The 16,179-nt window shown below is 38.5% G+C and overlaps 1 protein-coding gene across 1 annotated transcript; it reads left to right on the top strand.

Annotated features, from left to right (window-relative positions):
- Positions 1–538: 538 nt before the first annotated feature.
- Positions 539–15,792, top strand: nemf (nuclear export mediator factor). The gene is made up of 32 exons (XM_023353054.1): positions 539–724; positions 844–912; positions 1,631–1,733; positions 2,669–2,794; positions 2,869–3,017; positions 3,090–3,157; positions 3,852–3,941; positions 4,042–4,115; positions 4,639–4,709; positions 4,773–4,848; positions 4,918–5,058; positions 6,234–6,442; positions 6,516–6,683; positions 6,768–6,831; positions 6,911–6,999; positions 7,705–7,808; positions 7,881–7,943; positions 8,036–8,148; positions 9,182–9,239; positions 9,357–9,415; positions 9,504–9,624; positions 9,856–10,060; positions 10,146–10,188; positions 10,269–10,318; positions 11,530–11,659; positions 11,736–11,813; positions 11,888–12,100; positions 14,091–14,126; positions 14,204–14,310; positions 14,390–14,433; positions 14,503–14,582; positions 15,603–15,792. The coding sequence occupies exons 1-32, from the start codon at positions 666–668 to the stop codon at positions 15,678–15,680; spliced, it is 3,138 nt and encodes a 1,045-aa protein (XP_023208822.1). The 5' UTR covers positions 539–665; the 3' UTR covers positions 15,681–15,792.
- Positions 15,793–16,179: the final 387 nt, after the last annotated feature.

The raw sequence follows: 16,179 nt of genomic DNA, 5'->3' as shown, positions 1-16,179 counted from the left end.
TTGTTAACAAATCGTTAACAATTTGTTAAATGTTTAACATTTAACTAAACATTGTTACATGTTAAATGTAAAACATTGTGAAACATTTTATAATTTTAGAAACGTTTTATAAAAAACATTTTATTAAATGAGATCGATTAGTATTTCTTAAAATGTAACAAGTTTTATCTTTTCACATTGATGTAATTTGGTCCTATATAAATGAAAACAGATTTGATTTGACTGATAAAATTATATTTAAGCACACAACTGTTATCATAAAGTTGACTTTATTTAACGCTCAAAAGCCTTCAGGGTCACATAAATAGTTATGGCCTTGAGTTAGGCACCTGTGGCTTCAGCCTGAAACCCTTTAATCTTTATTATTATTATTATTATTATTATTATTATTATTATTATTATTATTATTATTATTATTATTATTATTATTATTATTATTATTATTATTATAGAACCAGCATAAAACCTGCTCTATGGACGTTTCCGCAAATATACCCCTGACCTCACAATATGGCGTCGACGTTGACGCAGTGCGCGGTCGCTCGTACCTGTGTGTTTGCGCATGTGCAGAACTCCCCTGCATGGTTTTCTTGTTGCTGCTTCGGATATGTAACGTTCTCAATCATTACATTTCAAACATAACTTCAACGTAGAACCAAGTCACCATGAAAACCAGGTTTACCACCGTGGACATCCGGGCAGTTATTGCCGAGATCAATGCCAAGTAGGTGACGGTTGTTAGCCGGAGCTAATGCTAACATAGCCATCTGCTAACAAGGCTGATGTTGATTTGTTTACACATGTTGATCACTCATTCATTTATTTATCGCCTTTCCTTTCCAGCTACGTCGGCATGAGAGTGAATAATGTTTATGACATCGACAATAAGACATATCTGATCCGTCTACAGAAGTAAGGCCAGCTTGAGAACTCAAGTTTTATGAACCTTTGCTGTGAAGAACATGACGCTATTACAGACATGGCTTCTTTGCTGGAATTATTACTTGATATTTTAAGGGTTTCTACTAGATAGTTTATCGAGACTATATCAATACAATTAAAAAGCAACATTTTGTTTCTAATGCTATTTATATCTAAAAATGATCTAATTTTGTCTCATTTCTTTCTCAAGACCAGAACATATAAAAGCTTTTTCATTCAAGAGAATTGATGCATCAAAGCATCTCAGATCTTTAATTGATTTTAAATAAGCTCAGAAAGTACATTGTAGTACATTATGTAGACCACATGTGTCAAAGTTAAGGCCCGGGGGCCAAATCCTGCCCGCCATAAGTTTTTATGTGGCCACATAATAGAACTTTCACAATACAAGTTGAGTCTAAATATTATTTTATCAATCAAATCACAGCTTTTTTTTGTCTGAAATGAAAACAGTGTGAAAAGACATTAAATATTTAATTTAAAGTAGTACTCATTGATTGCAGAGACAGCTATTTATTAATATTTTTAGTAGTTTAACGGAAATTTTTATCACTATGTTCAACCACAGCCAGCCATTTGAGTTACAGTGATGAATAATAACAGTGCAACAGGTTGGAGTTTTGTTTAATGTCTGGCATTAAGCCACCATGTTGAGCAGGGTTGACCCCCTGCTGTGCTGCTGTTTCAGGCCCGACAGCAAAGCCGTTCTGCTGATAGAGTCCGGGACCCGCTTTCACTCTACGGACTTCGAATGGCCCAAGAACATGATGCCTTCAGGCTTCGCTATGAAAGTAAGAACCTCAACAACCAACTTATGGTTATTAATACCCCTAAAGGTTTTTCATGTTACAACCACAAACATCAATGGTTTTTTTTATTAACATAGAGTAAAGCATATTTATGCATTTCAAACATGATTTATGTTTTATAAGTTTGTAATTGACCCATCTTTAACTTTAATAAGTATTTTGGGTAAAAAATTGCACAAAATATAAAGAGTTAAATTAACCATTTGTACTTTCAGGCCAGCCAAATATTATTAGTGTAGAGCTACAAATGTTGCACATTTTTTTGAAAAGACAACTCATAATTTTAGATAAATATCTACTATAGAAAATGTATCAGATTTTTAAAAAAATCCATTTTTTTCTATTTTTAGGATTTAAAACAAACATAAAATTTAGCAAAGAGGATATATTTATTTTCTCTTCTATGGGATAAAAAATATGTCAAAAATAAAAAATTACATATATTCCAACCTAATGACAAGAAAAACAGATTTTAAAGTATATTATTAGTATGTAAGTGTACCGTAATTCTTTGTGGGAATTCAGTGCAAACATTTGAGGAATAAACAAAAAAACTGCTAAATAAAAAAACAAACAAAAAAACATGTGTTTGTTATTATATCCCAATTTAAAAGGATTAAATGTGTTTTTTTTAATTATTTTTAGTGAAAGGCGTGTCTCTAACAGCTGTTAGAGACACCTGCAGCTGTTGACTCCGGGGTTGAAACTATTTCCTTTTCATTATTAATCATTAATTCATGTTGTTCAGTAAAATCGACTGAAGTTTGTAACATCTGAACATTAACTCAATGCAGTTACGTTTGTGTTTTTATTTTTCTGTCTTTGAGTGAATTTGGATATTTAATGTCATTATTTCCCACATTTTTTCCTTCATTGAGTTGAATCTGAAAATAGAAGCAGCTGTTTTTGCTCTGTAGTGTCGGAAGCATCTGAAAGGCCGGCGGCTGATTCAGGTCAAGCAGCTGGGAATCGACAGGATCGTCGACATCCAGTTCGGTTCCGACGAAGCGGCCTACCACCTGATCGTTGAGCTCTACGACAGGGTCAGAACAGTCTCGGAACCACGACACGTGTGGTGCTGGTACCAAACACGCTGACCCGGCTGTTTGTCCATCAGGGTAACATCATCCTGGCGGATCATGAGTACACCATCCTGAACCTGCTGAGGTTTCGCACCGCCGAGGCCGAAGACGTTAAGATAGCGGTGAGGGAGCGGTACCCGGTGGAGAGCGCCCGGCCGCCAGAACCGCTCATCACTCTGAACAGGTAGCGCCAGTCATAAACATCCCATAATCCACTGAGCTGTAACCAATGGAAACACATCTAAATATTCTACAGGCTGTCAGAAATCCTGAGCAAAGCTCAACATGGGGAGCAGGTGAAGAAAGTCCTGAACCCTCATCTGCGTGAGTATTCGTCCAAATCATTGTCTCTTAAGCTTCCAGAGGCTCATTCAATCATTATTTATGGAAACTTTCAGCTGGAACCAGATATTTAGATACTCTGGATTAAAAACACAAGCAGTTGTTCTCATTTTCCAATAATTTATCAGGCTAAACTGGGGTTGAAAGTTATGGCAGCTAATTTTCCTGGATCATAAGTTGTCCCATAAATGAAAATGTTGTTGAGACTTTTTTTCAAGTAATATAATGGTAAGGATGTAATAATCGCAGTACACATTAGAAATTAAAGGTTAGTACATTTTAATTTCTAATGTACATTTAGCAGTAGAACTGGAGACCAAATCACCAGGCTGAAGAATTTTGTTTTCCAGGTTTGGTTAAAAAAAGAGAGAAAAAAGAAAAACAAACTATTATGTAAATGAAAATAATCAAACTCATTTTAACTTTTAATGAGATGAACTGATTTATTACTTATTAATTAATTTAGAAAACAATCAATCAATCTTTAACTGGAAAATACAAAAAAAGTACATACATTTTGCATCTTTTAAAATATTTCTGACATTGTACAAGAAAAGGCTTAAAAATATGCAGAATGTGGCGAATTAATCAAAATAATAATCAAGAAAAAAAGTTTTATTCAGCTGTAAATCAGTTAATTATGTAAACAAACATCTATTTTTAATATTCTCTGCAGCCTACGGAGCCACGCTGATTGAACACAGTTTGATGGAAGCCGGCCTGCCAGGCTCCTTAAAAGTCGACAGTCAGGCCGACGTTGCTGAAGGTACGCTGGGCCAGTAGGAACTTCTGCTTTTTTCCTTCTATCAAATTTTCCTTCCATCACATCAGTCAACAAGCTGCGTCTTATTTCATTTGTTTCTCAGTTGCTCCTAAAATCCTGGAGGCTCTGCAGCTCTGTGAGACGTACATGGACAAAACCGAGAAATTCAGCGGGAAAGTGAGTAAAAAAATAACGTCCTGGTGAGAGTCTGACTATTTTTAGCATAATCAACAGATTTTTGCTCACTGACTGTTTATTTCTGACTGAAATACATTTTTTATTGCTCCTTTTATCAGTTTTATACATGTTCGGATTCAGGTTAGTGTATATTTAAAACTATAACTTTGAATTTTTTAAAAATAAACACAAATATCTAATTAAAAACAGTGTTTTAATTAAACACTGTTCTTTTAAATCTTCTGACCACCTTGCAGAACTGCTGCGACCCTCTAATGGGTTGCGACCCTCATGTTGAAGACCTTTGATTTAAAGCATTTTATTGTAGCTCACACTGCCTTTACATTTTGATTTGTTAAATAAAATGTATCTTACTTTGTGTTGGTCTGTTTTATGAAACCCAAATTAAATACCATAAATATTGTTGCAGCCCCTTGAAATGTGAAAAGTTTCGGTGTTTTCTAAGACCTTGTACTTCTTAGTTTCATATTTTCCATTCATACAGTTTTTCTGCTGTAATTAGGGTTACATCATTCAGAAGAGTGAGAAGAAACCCAGCTTGGCTCCAGGGAAACCCAGTGAAGAACTCCTGACGTACGTTTTCTTCCTGCTGGTCAGTTTCCTTCAGTTCGCTCCAGTAACGTTTTCCTCTCTCAGGTACGACGAGTTCCACCCGTTCCTCTTCGCCCAGCACACCAACAGCCCCCATCTGGAGTTTGAGACGTTCGACAAGGCCGGTATCACCTGATCGATAACTTCCTGCCGTGAAGAGAGAACGCTGACAGAAGTCGTTTGTCTGCAGGCGGTGGATGAGTTTTTTTCCAAGATGGAGAGCCAGAAGATTGACATGAAGGCCCTGCAGCAGGAGAAGCAGGCTCTGAAGAAGCTGGAGAATGTGAAGAAGGACCATGAGCAGCGGCTGGAGGCGCTGCACCAAGCGCAGGTAAACGCTGGCTCCTCTCAGGCCCAGGGTGTACAAACTTTATGCAACAGGAGCCACAGCTGTAGAGCTAAGAGAAGTCAACAATTCTAAAAATCAAGTAAAAGCTGAATATTTTAATGAAAACAAATATCCTGATTTCTGTATAAAAAGCATTTATATGTCAATTTAGATGATTTTTATGTCAGGGGTGTCCAAACTTATCCCCAAAGAGCATTAAGCTGTGGCCAGGAACAAAACCCAAAGACAACTCTGCGAAATATGTAAAAACATCCAACTTTTTCCATGTTTTTTATTCACTATTCACTAATTATTACATTCATTTAGCATAACTTCTGCCTCAAACGGTCTGATTTCAGACGGCCAAAATTTTATTATTAAATATTATATTACGACTTTACCAGATAATAAAAATATGTAATATTTTATATGAATCACATTCAGTTTTATTTTAGTTTTTATGGTTCCTTTCGTCTTTTTCTTGTCGGAAACGTTTAAATTTTTTTGCTTTGATGAATTTGATTGTCAGCCAATCAAAAAATGAGCATCAGAAAAACATTGAAATAAATCATTTTAACTTATATTTTCTTTTAAAAAAGATTGAATAGCAGAAAAAAATATGAAGAATGTAAGAATTTAAGAATTTCTTTTAATTTTTGCGTTTTATTTTTCTCATTTTTCCTCCAACCTTGTGAGGCCTCCACAGCGCCCTCTAGTGGCCCCACTTAGAAAAACACTGTTCTTTTAAACAAACGTGTTTAAAAACAAAAAACTCTTATCTAGTGTCGTTTCATAAACAGATGTTTGTGGTAATATGTACTATTAAATTAAAGTGAAATCAGAAAATGCAATGAATAGTTTGAAACTAATTCTACTTTGCAAATCCATAATTTACCAAAAAAGCAAAATGCTGAAGTAATAAAAGATGAAAAGTTTATGTTGTTAATTAAGTTGTTCATTTTAAGATGATCTAAAAATTTGTTTTGATTAGTGGAAGTTTCGCTTGAATTTGTTTTAGGCATCTCTTCACTTGGTGAAATAAATCTTTTCTGTTCTTGAACTGTGCATAAGGGCCATATGGAATCATTCCAAGGGCCTCAAACGGCCCCCGGGCCTCACTTTGGACACCCCTGTTTTAGTCTGTAAGGTGGATGGATTCAGCTGAATGTGTGTAACAGGAAGTGGACAGAGTGAAGGGTGAGCTGGTGGAGATGAACCTGGCGGTGGTGGAGCGGGCGCTGCAGGTGGTGCGCAGCGCGCTGGCCAATCAGGTGGACTGGACGGAAATCGGCGCCATCGTGAAGGAAGCGCAGGCGTCCGGCGACCCGGTGGCCTGCGCCATCAAGGAGCTGAAGCTACAAACCAACCACATCACCATGCTGCTGAAGTACGCTGCTGCTGATCTGCAGACCAACCTCTGGTTTACAGGAACGCGCTCACCTCCGCCGTCGTTTCCACAGGAATCCCTACGTTTCTGATGAAGAGCAGGAGGAAGAGGAAGGGAAGATCAGAGTGGAGGAGAAAGGAAAGAAAAACAAGAATAAAGGCCAGAACAGGAAGCTGCAGAGGAACAAGCCGATGCTGGTGGATGTGGATCTGGGCCTGTCGGCGTACGCCAACGCCAAGAGGTTCATCTGCAGCAAACGGCTCAGAAAATTCTGGATTTATGAATAAAATCCTTCAGGTGGATGAAGTTTTACTGTTACTTTCAGATACTACGACCACAAACGCAGCGCTGAGAAAAAGGAGCAGAAAACCATGGAAGCTGCAGGCAAGGTGGGGAAGCTGCTAATACAACTATAATTTAATCTGTAATCTTATTTATTCTGACCTTTGATCCTTTTAAATTGTTCAGGCCATGAAATCTGCAGAGAAGAAAACGCAGCAGACCCTGAAGGAAGTCCAGACAGTCACCACCATCCAGAAAGCCCGCAAGGTCTACTGGTGAGTCGACGAGTTCTCCCTGAAAACCTGTCAGGTGTCAGACGACACGGAGGCAGAATTATGATGCAGAAGGAAAATCATAAATACGCTTCAAAAGGTTTTAGGAATAAAAACAGAGAAGAGACGTTTGCATTTATTTTATATTTATAAGTATTAAAGAGAGGCTAAAAATTATTATTATTGTTCTGAACCTGGCTGAGTCATACGAGAGAAAAATCTGATTAATATGAGATCAATCAATCAATCAGTAGAATAAATCAATACAATAAAAATATCAGATATTGTACAATAATCATAATGATAGCGGGAAAGTCAATACTAGAATAAAGTCAAATTATTACGAGTAGTCATACGACAATAAAGTTGTAATAATACAAAAATAATGTCAAAATATTACCAGAATTAAGTCTTAATATATGAATGAAGTTGTAATAGCACAATATTAAAGTATGAAAAATACCTGAATAAAGTTATTACCAGCATAAAATTGTAAAAACATGAGAATAAAGTCATAATATTTGAATAAAGTCGTAACAATAAAAGGATAAAAGATGTTTCTTTCCTTCCCCTTCAGTTTTGCGCCACCTTGTGTTGGTCGATCACATTAGATCGCAGAAATCTAATGCAGGTTTCTGGATGTGAAACGTTAAAGCCTGAATATTCTGGAGACGCTCGATAAACCGGCAGCTTTCCTCCGTTTCTCAGGTTTGAGAAGTTCCTGTGGTTCATCAGCTCTGAGAACTACCTGGTGATCGCAGGGAGAGACCAGCAGCAGAACGAGATCATCGTCAAGCGCTACCTTCGCTCAGGTGAGGCCGCCTGCCGGGTCATCTGCCTGACCTCTGGCCTGTAGCGCTGACCTCTGACCTCCTCTACTGCAGGTGACATCTACGTCCACGCTGATCTGCACGGAGCGACCAGCTGCGTCATCAAGAACTCGTCAGGTTCTGTCTGCCGGCCCGTCTCCTCATGGCTCAGTTTTCTTCTTCTTGTTTTTAGCTGAAGCATCTTCATCGCCTCTCCTCCTCGTCCTCAGGCGATGCCGTTCCTCCCAGGACTCTGACCGAAGCCGCCATCATGGCCGTCTGCTACAGCGCCGCCTGGGATGCCAAGATTATCACCAGCGCCTGGTGGGTCCACCACCATCAGGTCAGTCGATTCCCACCGAGAAAATAACGACTTTATGCTTCAGAATCCTTTAAAAGCTGCAGTTACTGACAGTTTTCCTTCCACTCAACTTTCTACTAACACAGCTTGTAAACCTTGTTAGCAACTTGTCACCTGTCAAGTAAAGAGTTTGATATTAATTATGTAGAGCAGAGGTCTTCAACCCCTAGGGGGACATGGAGGTACTGCAGGGGGTGGTGAGAAATATTTTTTAAGAAATTCAAAATTGTCTTTAAATATTATGACGGAGTATTATATATATATATATATATATATATATATATATATATATATATATATATATATATATATATATACTCCCCTCTTTCTGCTGCTTCTTAGCGATGAGAACCATGTGGACTCAATCTCCTGACCCATCGCTCCGGTTTGAAAAAGTTCCTCATGAGAAGCAAACAGTTCTGGCAGCACATGTACATTCAGAACTGTGAAAAGTTTCCTACAGACAGTGAAGGCCTCACAATGCTGCTGCTCACTTCCTGAATCTCCCTGGAGCAGCTCATGGACTCTGACTGATTGTTGTACTGAACAGTTTTAATATTATTGAAATCAAAACTTAAAAAAATACACTTGGGGTTTATCGTTTATGGTAGAAAACGAAAAAGAATAAATGTTAAATAGAATTTTGACTATAAAAATATATTTAACAAAATGTTAAATATGCTAATTTATTTATTGGTGTTGAATTTTACTATAAAATATAGTAAAATATTTTATAGTAAATAACTGGTTTAAAGGGGTTGAAATCTGCTTGATTATTTCACAATGTATTTATCTTGTTCATTTCAGAATGTAATTGATGTGTTTCTGTTTCCTTTGAGGTTTTTTACACATGTGGCTGAAAGGCTAAATCACTATGGTGACCATCATACAAAATAAAGATGGATCAGCTAAACTGAGGCTCTTTGAGTGAAATCCAGTTAGACGTTTCACCGTAGAGTCGATCCCTTTCAAGTGGGGAATCGCACTGTAAAACCTGACAGTGAGTGTTTTTCAGGTGTCTAAGACGGCTCCCACTGGGGAGTATCTGACCACTGGAAGCTTCATGATCAGAGGTACGAGCCTTCATCACTTCCTGTCCATAATACCATCACTTCCTGTTTGTTACAATGAGCAGCAAATAAATTTATCTGGAAATATTTATTTGTTTTTTTCCTATTTTTGCTCTTTAGGGAAGAAAAACTTCCTTCCTCCCTCCTACCTGATCATGGGCTTTGGCTTCCTGTTTAAGGTAAGCAAGCACTGCTGGGTCGCCTGAGGTCACCTGGGGTCACCTGGGGTCTTTCCGGTTCCCACCTGCTCCTCTGATTGGCTGACAGGTGGATGAGCAGAGCGTGTTTCGGCACCGCGGCGAGCGAAAGGTGAAAACTGTGGAGGAAGACCTGGAGGAAGTGACATCGAGAGCTGCTGAGCTGCTGGAGGAAGGGGAGGAGCTTATCGGTACCAAGACAAATGTTTCAGATCCAAACTCATTTTATTATCAGAAACAGATAAACTGGTGACACAAAAATCAGTTTTTAAATGACAATTTCATTTATAAAGGCAGAATAGAAGGAAATTAGCTTTTCATAGAGCTTTTTTAAACCTGGTCATGATCCAAATTTAAGACGTTTTTAATGATTTGTGTCGCGTGTGAAAAGCTGCTGGACTCGTTTCCTCCTCGTTTTCTAGGAGACGACAGCAGTAATGAAGACCAGGGCAGAGCAGCAGACGAGGCGGAGAACCGTGAAGAAGCAGAAATGGCCGCCGCAGCGCAGCCGGGCGACATGGAGGACGACGGGAACGACGAAGACAGCGGCGTGGAAGACGATACGAAGAGCGACCAGTTCAGCTTTCCAGACACCACCATCTCCCTCTCCCACTTACAGCCAATCAGGTAGCATCTCCGTCCAAACAGGAAGTTCTCCTTTGTTCCTGCTTGAACGTGAAGGAAACAACAAATCGTTCTTCCTCGTTTCTAGGATGGCTCAGAATCCCAGCTTCAAGAACGAAGCAACAACTCAGGCAGATATCTGCACCTTTTCCTCTTCTCAAGGTGTTTTATCAGGTTATTTTATTTCATTTCTGATGTTTTGTTCCTTCAGGTTGAGGCGGATTCACAAGGGAAGAAACACATGAGTGCCAAGCAGAGGAGGTGAGCTCAATATGTATTTAAGCTAAAATTAAAAAGCTTAAATCTTCCTCCGGTCGCAGTTTCAGCTCACCAGATCAGCCGTTAATGTTCAGTAAACAGGCCTCAGATTTTCTCATTTTTTAAAGTATTTTGAGCTGCAGATTCATCCTTTGCTACTAATGATCAAACATTCACTAAAGTAATTCTGTTATTGCATTTTAAGCAATAACATGTTTAATTTCTTATTTAGCCCTGTAGCACTCGGTGTTGTTATATTACAACGTCTCTATTTCAAACACAAAAAGCACAAATATTGATTTTTTCTCAGATTTTTTTAACCCAAACTTAGAGCTTGGACCTGTTCAGGTTTGAAAATGTGCATAAAAATATCAAATTATTTCAAAAATATCTTTGGGTTATTATCACGTCTCAAACATGTGTACATGTGTAATTTAACATTTGTACAAAATAATTAAATATTAATCAGGTAGTTTTGACTCATGAATTAGATTTCCTAAAACTTGACAAAAACAAACAGTAAAAACCTGAAAACATGTTTTCACTACAAACCTTTTCTTTATGTAGATTCATGAGTTGGAATGGCCTAGTCAAAGTAAAAAGATGTCCAGTGGGTATCAAAATGAGGTTCTACAAAGTATGATATTCAAGGGGAAAAGTAGGAGAAAAACAGATTTCTGTTTGAAACTAAAACCATTTATCATTTCCTTCTTTTTCTTTATCACGATAAACTGATATTGTGATAACTATTGCTCTGTCATGCACTGCAAAAACAATAAATCTCACCAAGTATTTTTGGTTTAGTTTAGTAATATTTTAGTACACTTGAAACAAGACAAAACTAACTAACTTTTCTGCAAAAATTAGGAGCCTGTTTTAAATCTATAAATCCTTAAAACTGATTATAAGGCAAAAATGTCATCAATTACAAGTGAAAAAATCCTCATTCTTTCACAATTGTAAGGAATTATTTACTCTAAACAAGCTTCCATATTTTGCTGAAAAGTTTCTTGTAAGTTAGTTTTGTCTTATTTCAAGTGAACTACAAACTAGACACTTGATTTTGTATTTTTGCAGCCTAAAATCCCAATAAAACTTTTTATTTATTTTTTTGTGATGGGAAAACGTGTGGAAAAGCTCAAAGAAGGAATTGATTTATTATTAATGATGATTAATTTAACGACACTCAGAGGTTTTTGCCTCTTTTTTTTTAGAGAAGAGAAGAAGAAGAAGCAGAAACAGGAAGGTTGTGACGGCGAGGAGAAGTCGGAGGTTTCCTCCGTGGATCTGGAGTCAAAAGGTGGAGGAGGTTCTTCTCAGCAGCCGCTGAAGAGAGGCCAGAAGGTGAGATAAACGCCTCAACAGAACCAGAACCAGAACCGCTCAGGTGGAAAATGAAATATTCCTGCTGCCGGGACAGAACAAGCTGAAGAAGATCAAGGAGAAGTACAAGGACCAGGACGAAGAGGACCGGGAGCTGATGATGCAGCTGCTGGGGGTGAGGAAGATCGCCGGCTGCCGCCGCTCCAACGCGGCCCAGATGCTAACGCCCGACCCGTTTCTGCCCTGCAGTCTGCCGGGGCAGCCAAGGAGGAGAAGGACAGAGGGAAGAAAGGAAGGAAGGGGAAAGGGAAGGAGGAGCCGGGCAGGAAACCACAGCCGAAACCGCAGCAGAAACCTCGAAACATGGCCGCCGACGACAAGAAACCACAGCAGGAAGGAGGAGGAGACGAAGAGGAGGAAGAGGAGAAGCCGGCCGGAGAGCAGCAGCAGCAGGAGGAGAAGGTAGAAAACACAAATGACAGAAAAAATTTCTAACTTTAACTTTTGTGATCTGTACAACAGCATGAGGGATTTTTCAGATAATTTCTGTTTAATTACGAGAAAAAGTCACAATATTAGCAGAATAAAGATGCAATTTTACCAAAACGGCTTAAATTTACGAGAAAAATATGTTTTAATGTGAAAAACGTTCTACCATGAACGCTCAGTCAGTGTAGAGTTGTATCGTTTCAAAGTTCTGCTATTTATAATAATTTGATGGAAATCCATTTAAATCAGAAATCTGATCTGGTAAACAAATATTGATGAGATGAAATCATAATATTATGACTTCATTCTTGTAATAGGACTTAAATTGTTTTTAATATTGTGACTTTATTCTCATAATTAAAAAACAATTTTAGCCTGGCTGAAGGTAATTTTATTTATATAGCACATTTTCAGCAACAAGGCAATACAAAGTTCTCTAATATTTTGTTGATCTGAATTCAAAGTCCAAATAAACACAAACTGTAAAACGCTTCTCAAACAAGATGGCCGCCTCTCTAAACACCCAAAATCCAGATTGTCCTAAAATTAAATCTTTGAAAACCAAAAATTTGACTAATAGACCCTTTTCACATGACGTCACACAACTTCCGTTTTGGCTCGAAGCTGTGTATCCTTAGTTCCGGTGTACATAGTAAGTAATGATAAAGTTGTCTATTTCATATATATATATATATATATGACATATATATATATATATATATATATATATATATATATATATATATATATATATATATAGAGAGAGAGAGAGAGAGAGAGAGAGAGAGAGAGAGATGTATAAATCTGACAGCATATGTTGATCAGACAGATCACCGGAGCATGGAGTTTACACAGTCTCTAAAACATTTGCCTAAAATAAGATTTGAAGATATATCACGATTTGCAAACCAGTTCTCTCTGACAAAAAAAATCTAAATTAGACAAAGGCTACAAATTCTTCACCGAACAATACCTGTTTGACTATGAAGGTAGGTATTTTTGTTTTGCGTAACCGTTAGCTTAGCATTAGTGAATTTTGTTAGCTAGCTAACTACGTGACATAACTGTTCCTTAACCAGAACTTTTTACTGTTTTTGAACTCTAACGTTTTAGGCTCTAATCTTGATCAGATTATTAAATTATAGACTGGAGTTGCCACTCATCCCATAAAATAGGGATTTGTTTGTTATAAGCAGAGATGTCCGGTGCCGCCGCTGCTTTGTAATGTCTTTAATCGGACCACTTTTTCGGTAACGAATAATCTAACGAGTTCGTATTTCAAATCCAGTAATCAGATTAAAGTTATTTATCCAAATCATTGCACATTAATATTTTCTTGTGTATTTATTTTTATTCCTTCTTTGCGTCTTTGGGAGAGACTCTGTGACAGTTAGCAGTGACAGTGTATATGTTTCCTAACTGTGGCTAAAGCTGCTGCTAGCTGGTTTACTCATGATCGGAAGCTGGTTCCTTTGAATACAGTTGGAGAATGGTAAATTGACAATGACTGATAACGGTTATCTAACACGTAAACACCGTTTTATAAAATACAGAGAGTGAACCTCTAACGTTACAGCGCTGACAGGCGGCCGTGTATATCTTTCCTAACTGTGGCTAAAGCTGCTGCTAGGTGGTTTACTCTCCGATCGGAGGCTGTTTATTTTATACACAGATAGAGAATGGTGAATTTACAATGATTAGTAACAGCTATCTAACACTTAAATGCTGTTATTATTAAACTTACCTTTTATTATATCCTTAAGATTATGAGAATGCGGGAAGTTTTCAGCTTGGTTCCCAAGGCAAAATCACACCGGAAGTAAAGATACCCAGTTTTGAGTTATGGCGGCCATTGTCTGACGTCACTGTGAAAAGGGTCTATTGATGATCAATTTATCGCCCAGCTCTAACAGAATGTGGGTTTAGTTACTTCCTGACTCAGCAGTGATGTCATTTCCTGCAGGAAGAAGAGGCGGACCAGGACAACGCCGGAGCGGAGGTGAGCTTCCTGCCTCAGGTGAGTAAACGCCGCTAGTCGGAGCTTCATCCTCTCGGCTTCCTGTTTCCTGGCGACAGGAAGCAGAAAACCTGCTGACGTCTCTGAGCGGCCAGCCGCACCCCGACGACGTCCTGCTGTTCGCCGTCCCCGTCTGCGCCCCCTACACCGCCCTATCCAACTATAAGTAGGTGTCCAAACTGTCCAAGCCGTCCTCAGGGACCAAAGCCACGGCCCCGGTGTGACGGTGCTTCTGTTGTCCGCAGACACAAAGTGAAGCTGACTCCAGGCTCTCAGAAGAAAGGAAAAGGTAGAAAAGATCCCGGATGATTCCTGCAGGTCGAGGCTCGATGCTGACGTGACGTTTTCTGTTTTCAAGCGGCTCGGACGGCGGTGCTCAGCTTCATAAAGGCTAAAGACGCTTCGACCCGGGAGAAGGACCTGTTCCGCAGCGTCAAGGTAAAACATATTCACACCCAAAACACCAACAGGAAGGAAAACCTCACATTATTTAAGAAATATATATGTAACCTCATATTTTTTACATTTATTTAACAAATATTTACATCTTCTAAACCTATTTTAAAACTTTTTATCACAGAAAAAAATGTTAGATACATATTTCTACGTGTTTTTTGCAACACATTTTTCAAATTTATTCAACCAATATATACGTATATTTCACTAGTTTTTTTTTTCTTTCATTTTTTTCCCATTTTTTTCTCCGAAGAGTTTTTGCGGCGCTAGCGGCTCGTATTTTTTGTACAGTAGGCAGACAGGAAGGAGGGTGAGGAGAGGGAGGAAGACATGCGGTAAAGGTCGTCGGGACCGGGAGTCGAACCCGCGACGTCCGCGTCGAGGACCAAGGCCTCCAAACGTGGGGCATGCTAACCCGCTGCGCCACCGCAGCACGCCCTGTCACTAGCTATTTTATATTATTTATTGAATAAATTGGAAACATTTATTGTAGGTATATAAATATGTAACGAACATTTTATGTTTATATATTTTTGTTAAATTATGTAACACATTTATAATTAACAAATATTTCATATTTAACACATATATATGTATATATCATATATACATTTTACATCACATTTTTCTAATTTATTCAACAGACTTATAAAAACTTTTATTACAAAAGTTTATTTTAAAATGTAATTAACACTGAGAAGGAAAGTCTGAGGAAGAAAAAAGACTGAAGTTACTCTGAATGCTGGACCTGAACCAGAATCTCGTTCTGTTCTGAAGGTCCAAACCGGTTACTGCTGAGCTGGTTGGTGGTTAAAATCTTAACCTTCTGGTCACTTTACGCATCGATAGTTTAGCTTTAAACACACCGGGTCTCAGTCTGTCCGGTTCCGTTAGTCCGGGTCTCAGTCTCTCCGGTTCCGTTAGTCCGGGTCTCAGTCTCTCCGGTTCCGTTAGTCCGGGTCTCAGTCTGTCCGGGTCTCAGTCTCTCTGGTTCTGTTTCAGGACGCGGACCTTTCCAGAAACATGCCAGGGAAGGTGAAGGTGTCGGCGCCGAACCTGCTGGCTGCCAAGAGGAAATGAAGCCGTTCCGGATCCCGGCCGCTCCACTGAGGGATTGGGAGCTTTAATTGTAAAAATTGTACTGATTCCATTCACAAAAAGATTAAAAATAAAATAAAAAATCTGAATCCGACTCAATTTGCTTGTATTTTTCATTTTATTTGGATACAATCTTGAATTACGGTACCTACAATTACAGGAGGTAATTTTGTGCAAACGAAGCCAAACTGACACAGCGGCGTTTCAGTGCAACGACATCAGAGCGCTACAGGAGCCATTTTATTTACAGCTGTACAGACGGATCAGAACCAGCAGGCAACCGGATCGTCTCTCCAAGCAGAAATCTGCCGAGATCTGAAGCAAAATGACCTGAAACCAGGTAACCTGCTGCTAAATGATCCCAGCCTTTCTGCTTGGATTGGACTTTTTAGTGTTCAAACAAATGTACCTCTAGATTTCACAATTTTACAGTTGCATGAAGTTAATTTAAAGATTTACACACATCTCAGAGTTTCTGTTC

The sequence above is a fragment of the Xiphophorus maculatus genome, chromosome 19 (genome assembly GCF_002775205.1).
Source record: "Xiphophorus maculatus strain JP 163 A chromosome 19, X_maculatus-5.0-male, whole genome shotgun sequence".
NCBI lineage: Eukaryota > Metazoa > Chordata > Actinopteri > Cyprinodontiformes > Poeciliidae > Xiphophorus > Xiphophorus maculatus.
Note: the sequence above shows the minus strand (reverse complement) of the source record. Positions and strands in the feature narration are given on the sequence as shown.

What these genes read in the sequence shown, in the direction of transcription:
- nemf (XM_023353054.1), top strand. Translation starts at nt 666, where the DNA reads ATGAAAACCAGGTTTACCACCGTGGACATCCGGGCAGTTATTGCCGAG. An exon ending in AGTCCTGAACCCTCATCTGC is followed by an intron (nt 3,158 to 3,851) that starts GTGAGTATTCGT and finishes TATTCTCTGCAG; the next exon opens with CCTACGGAGCCACGCTGATT. An exon ending in AAAGCCCGCAAGGTCTACTG is followed by an intron (nt 7,000 to 7,704) that starts GTGAGTCGACGA and finishes TCCGTTTCTCAG; the next exon opens with GTTTGAGAAGTTCCTGTGGT.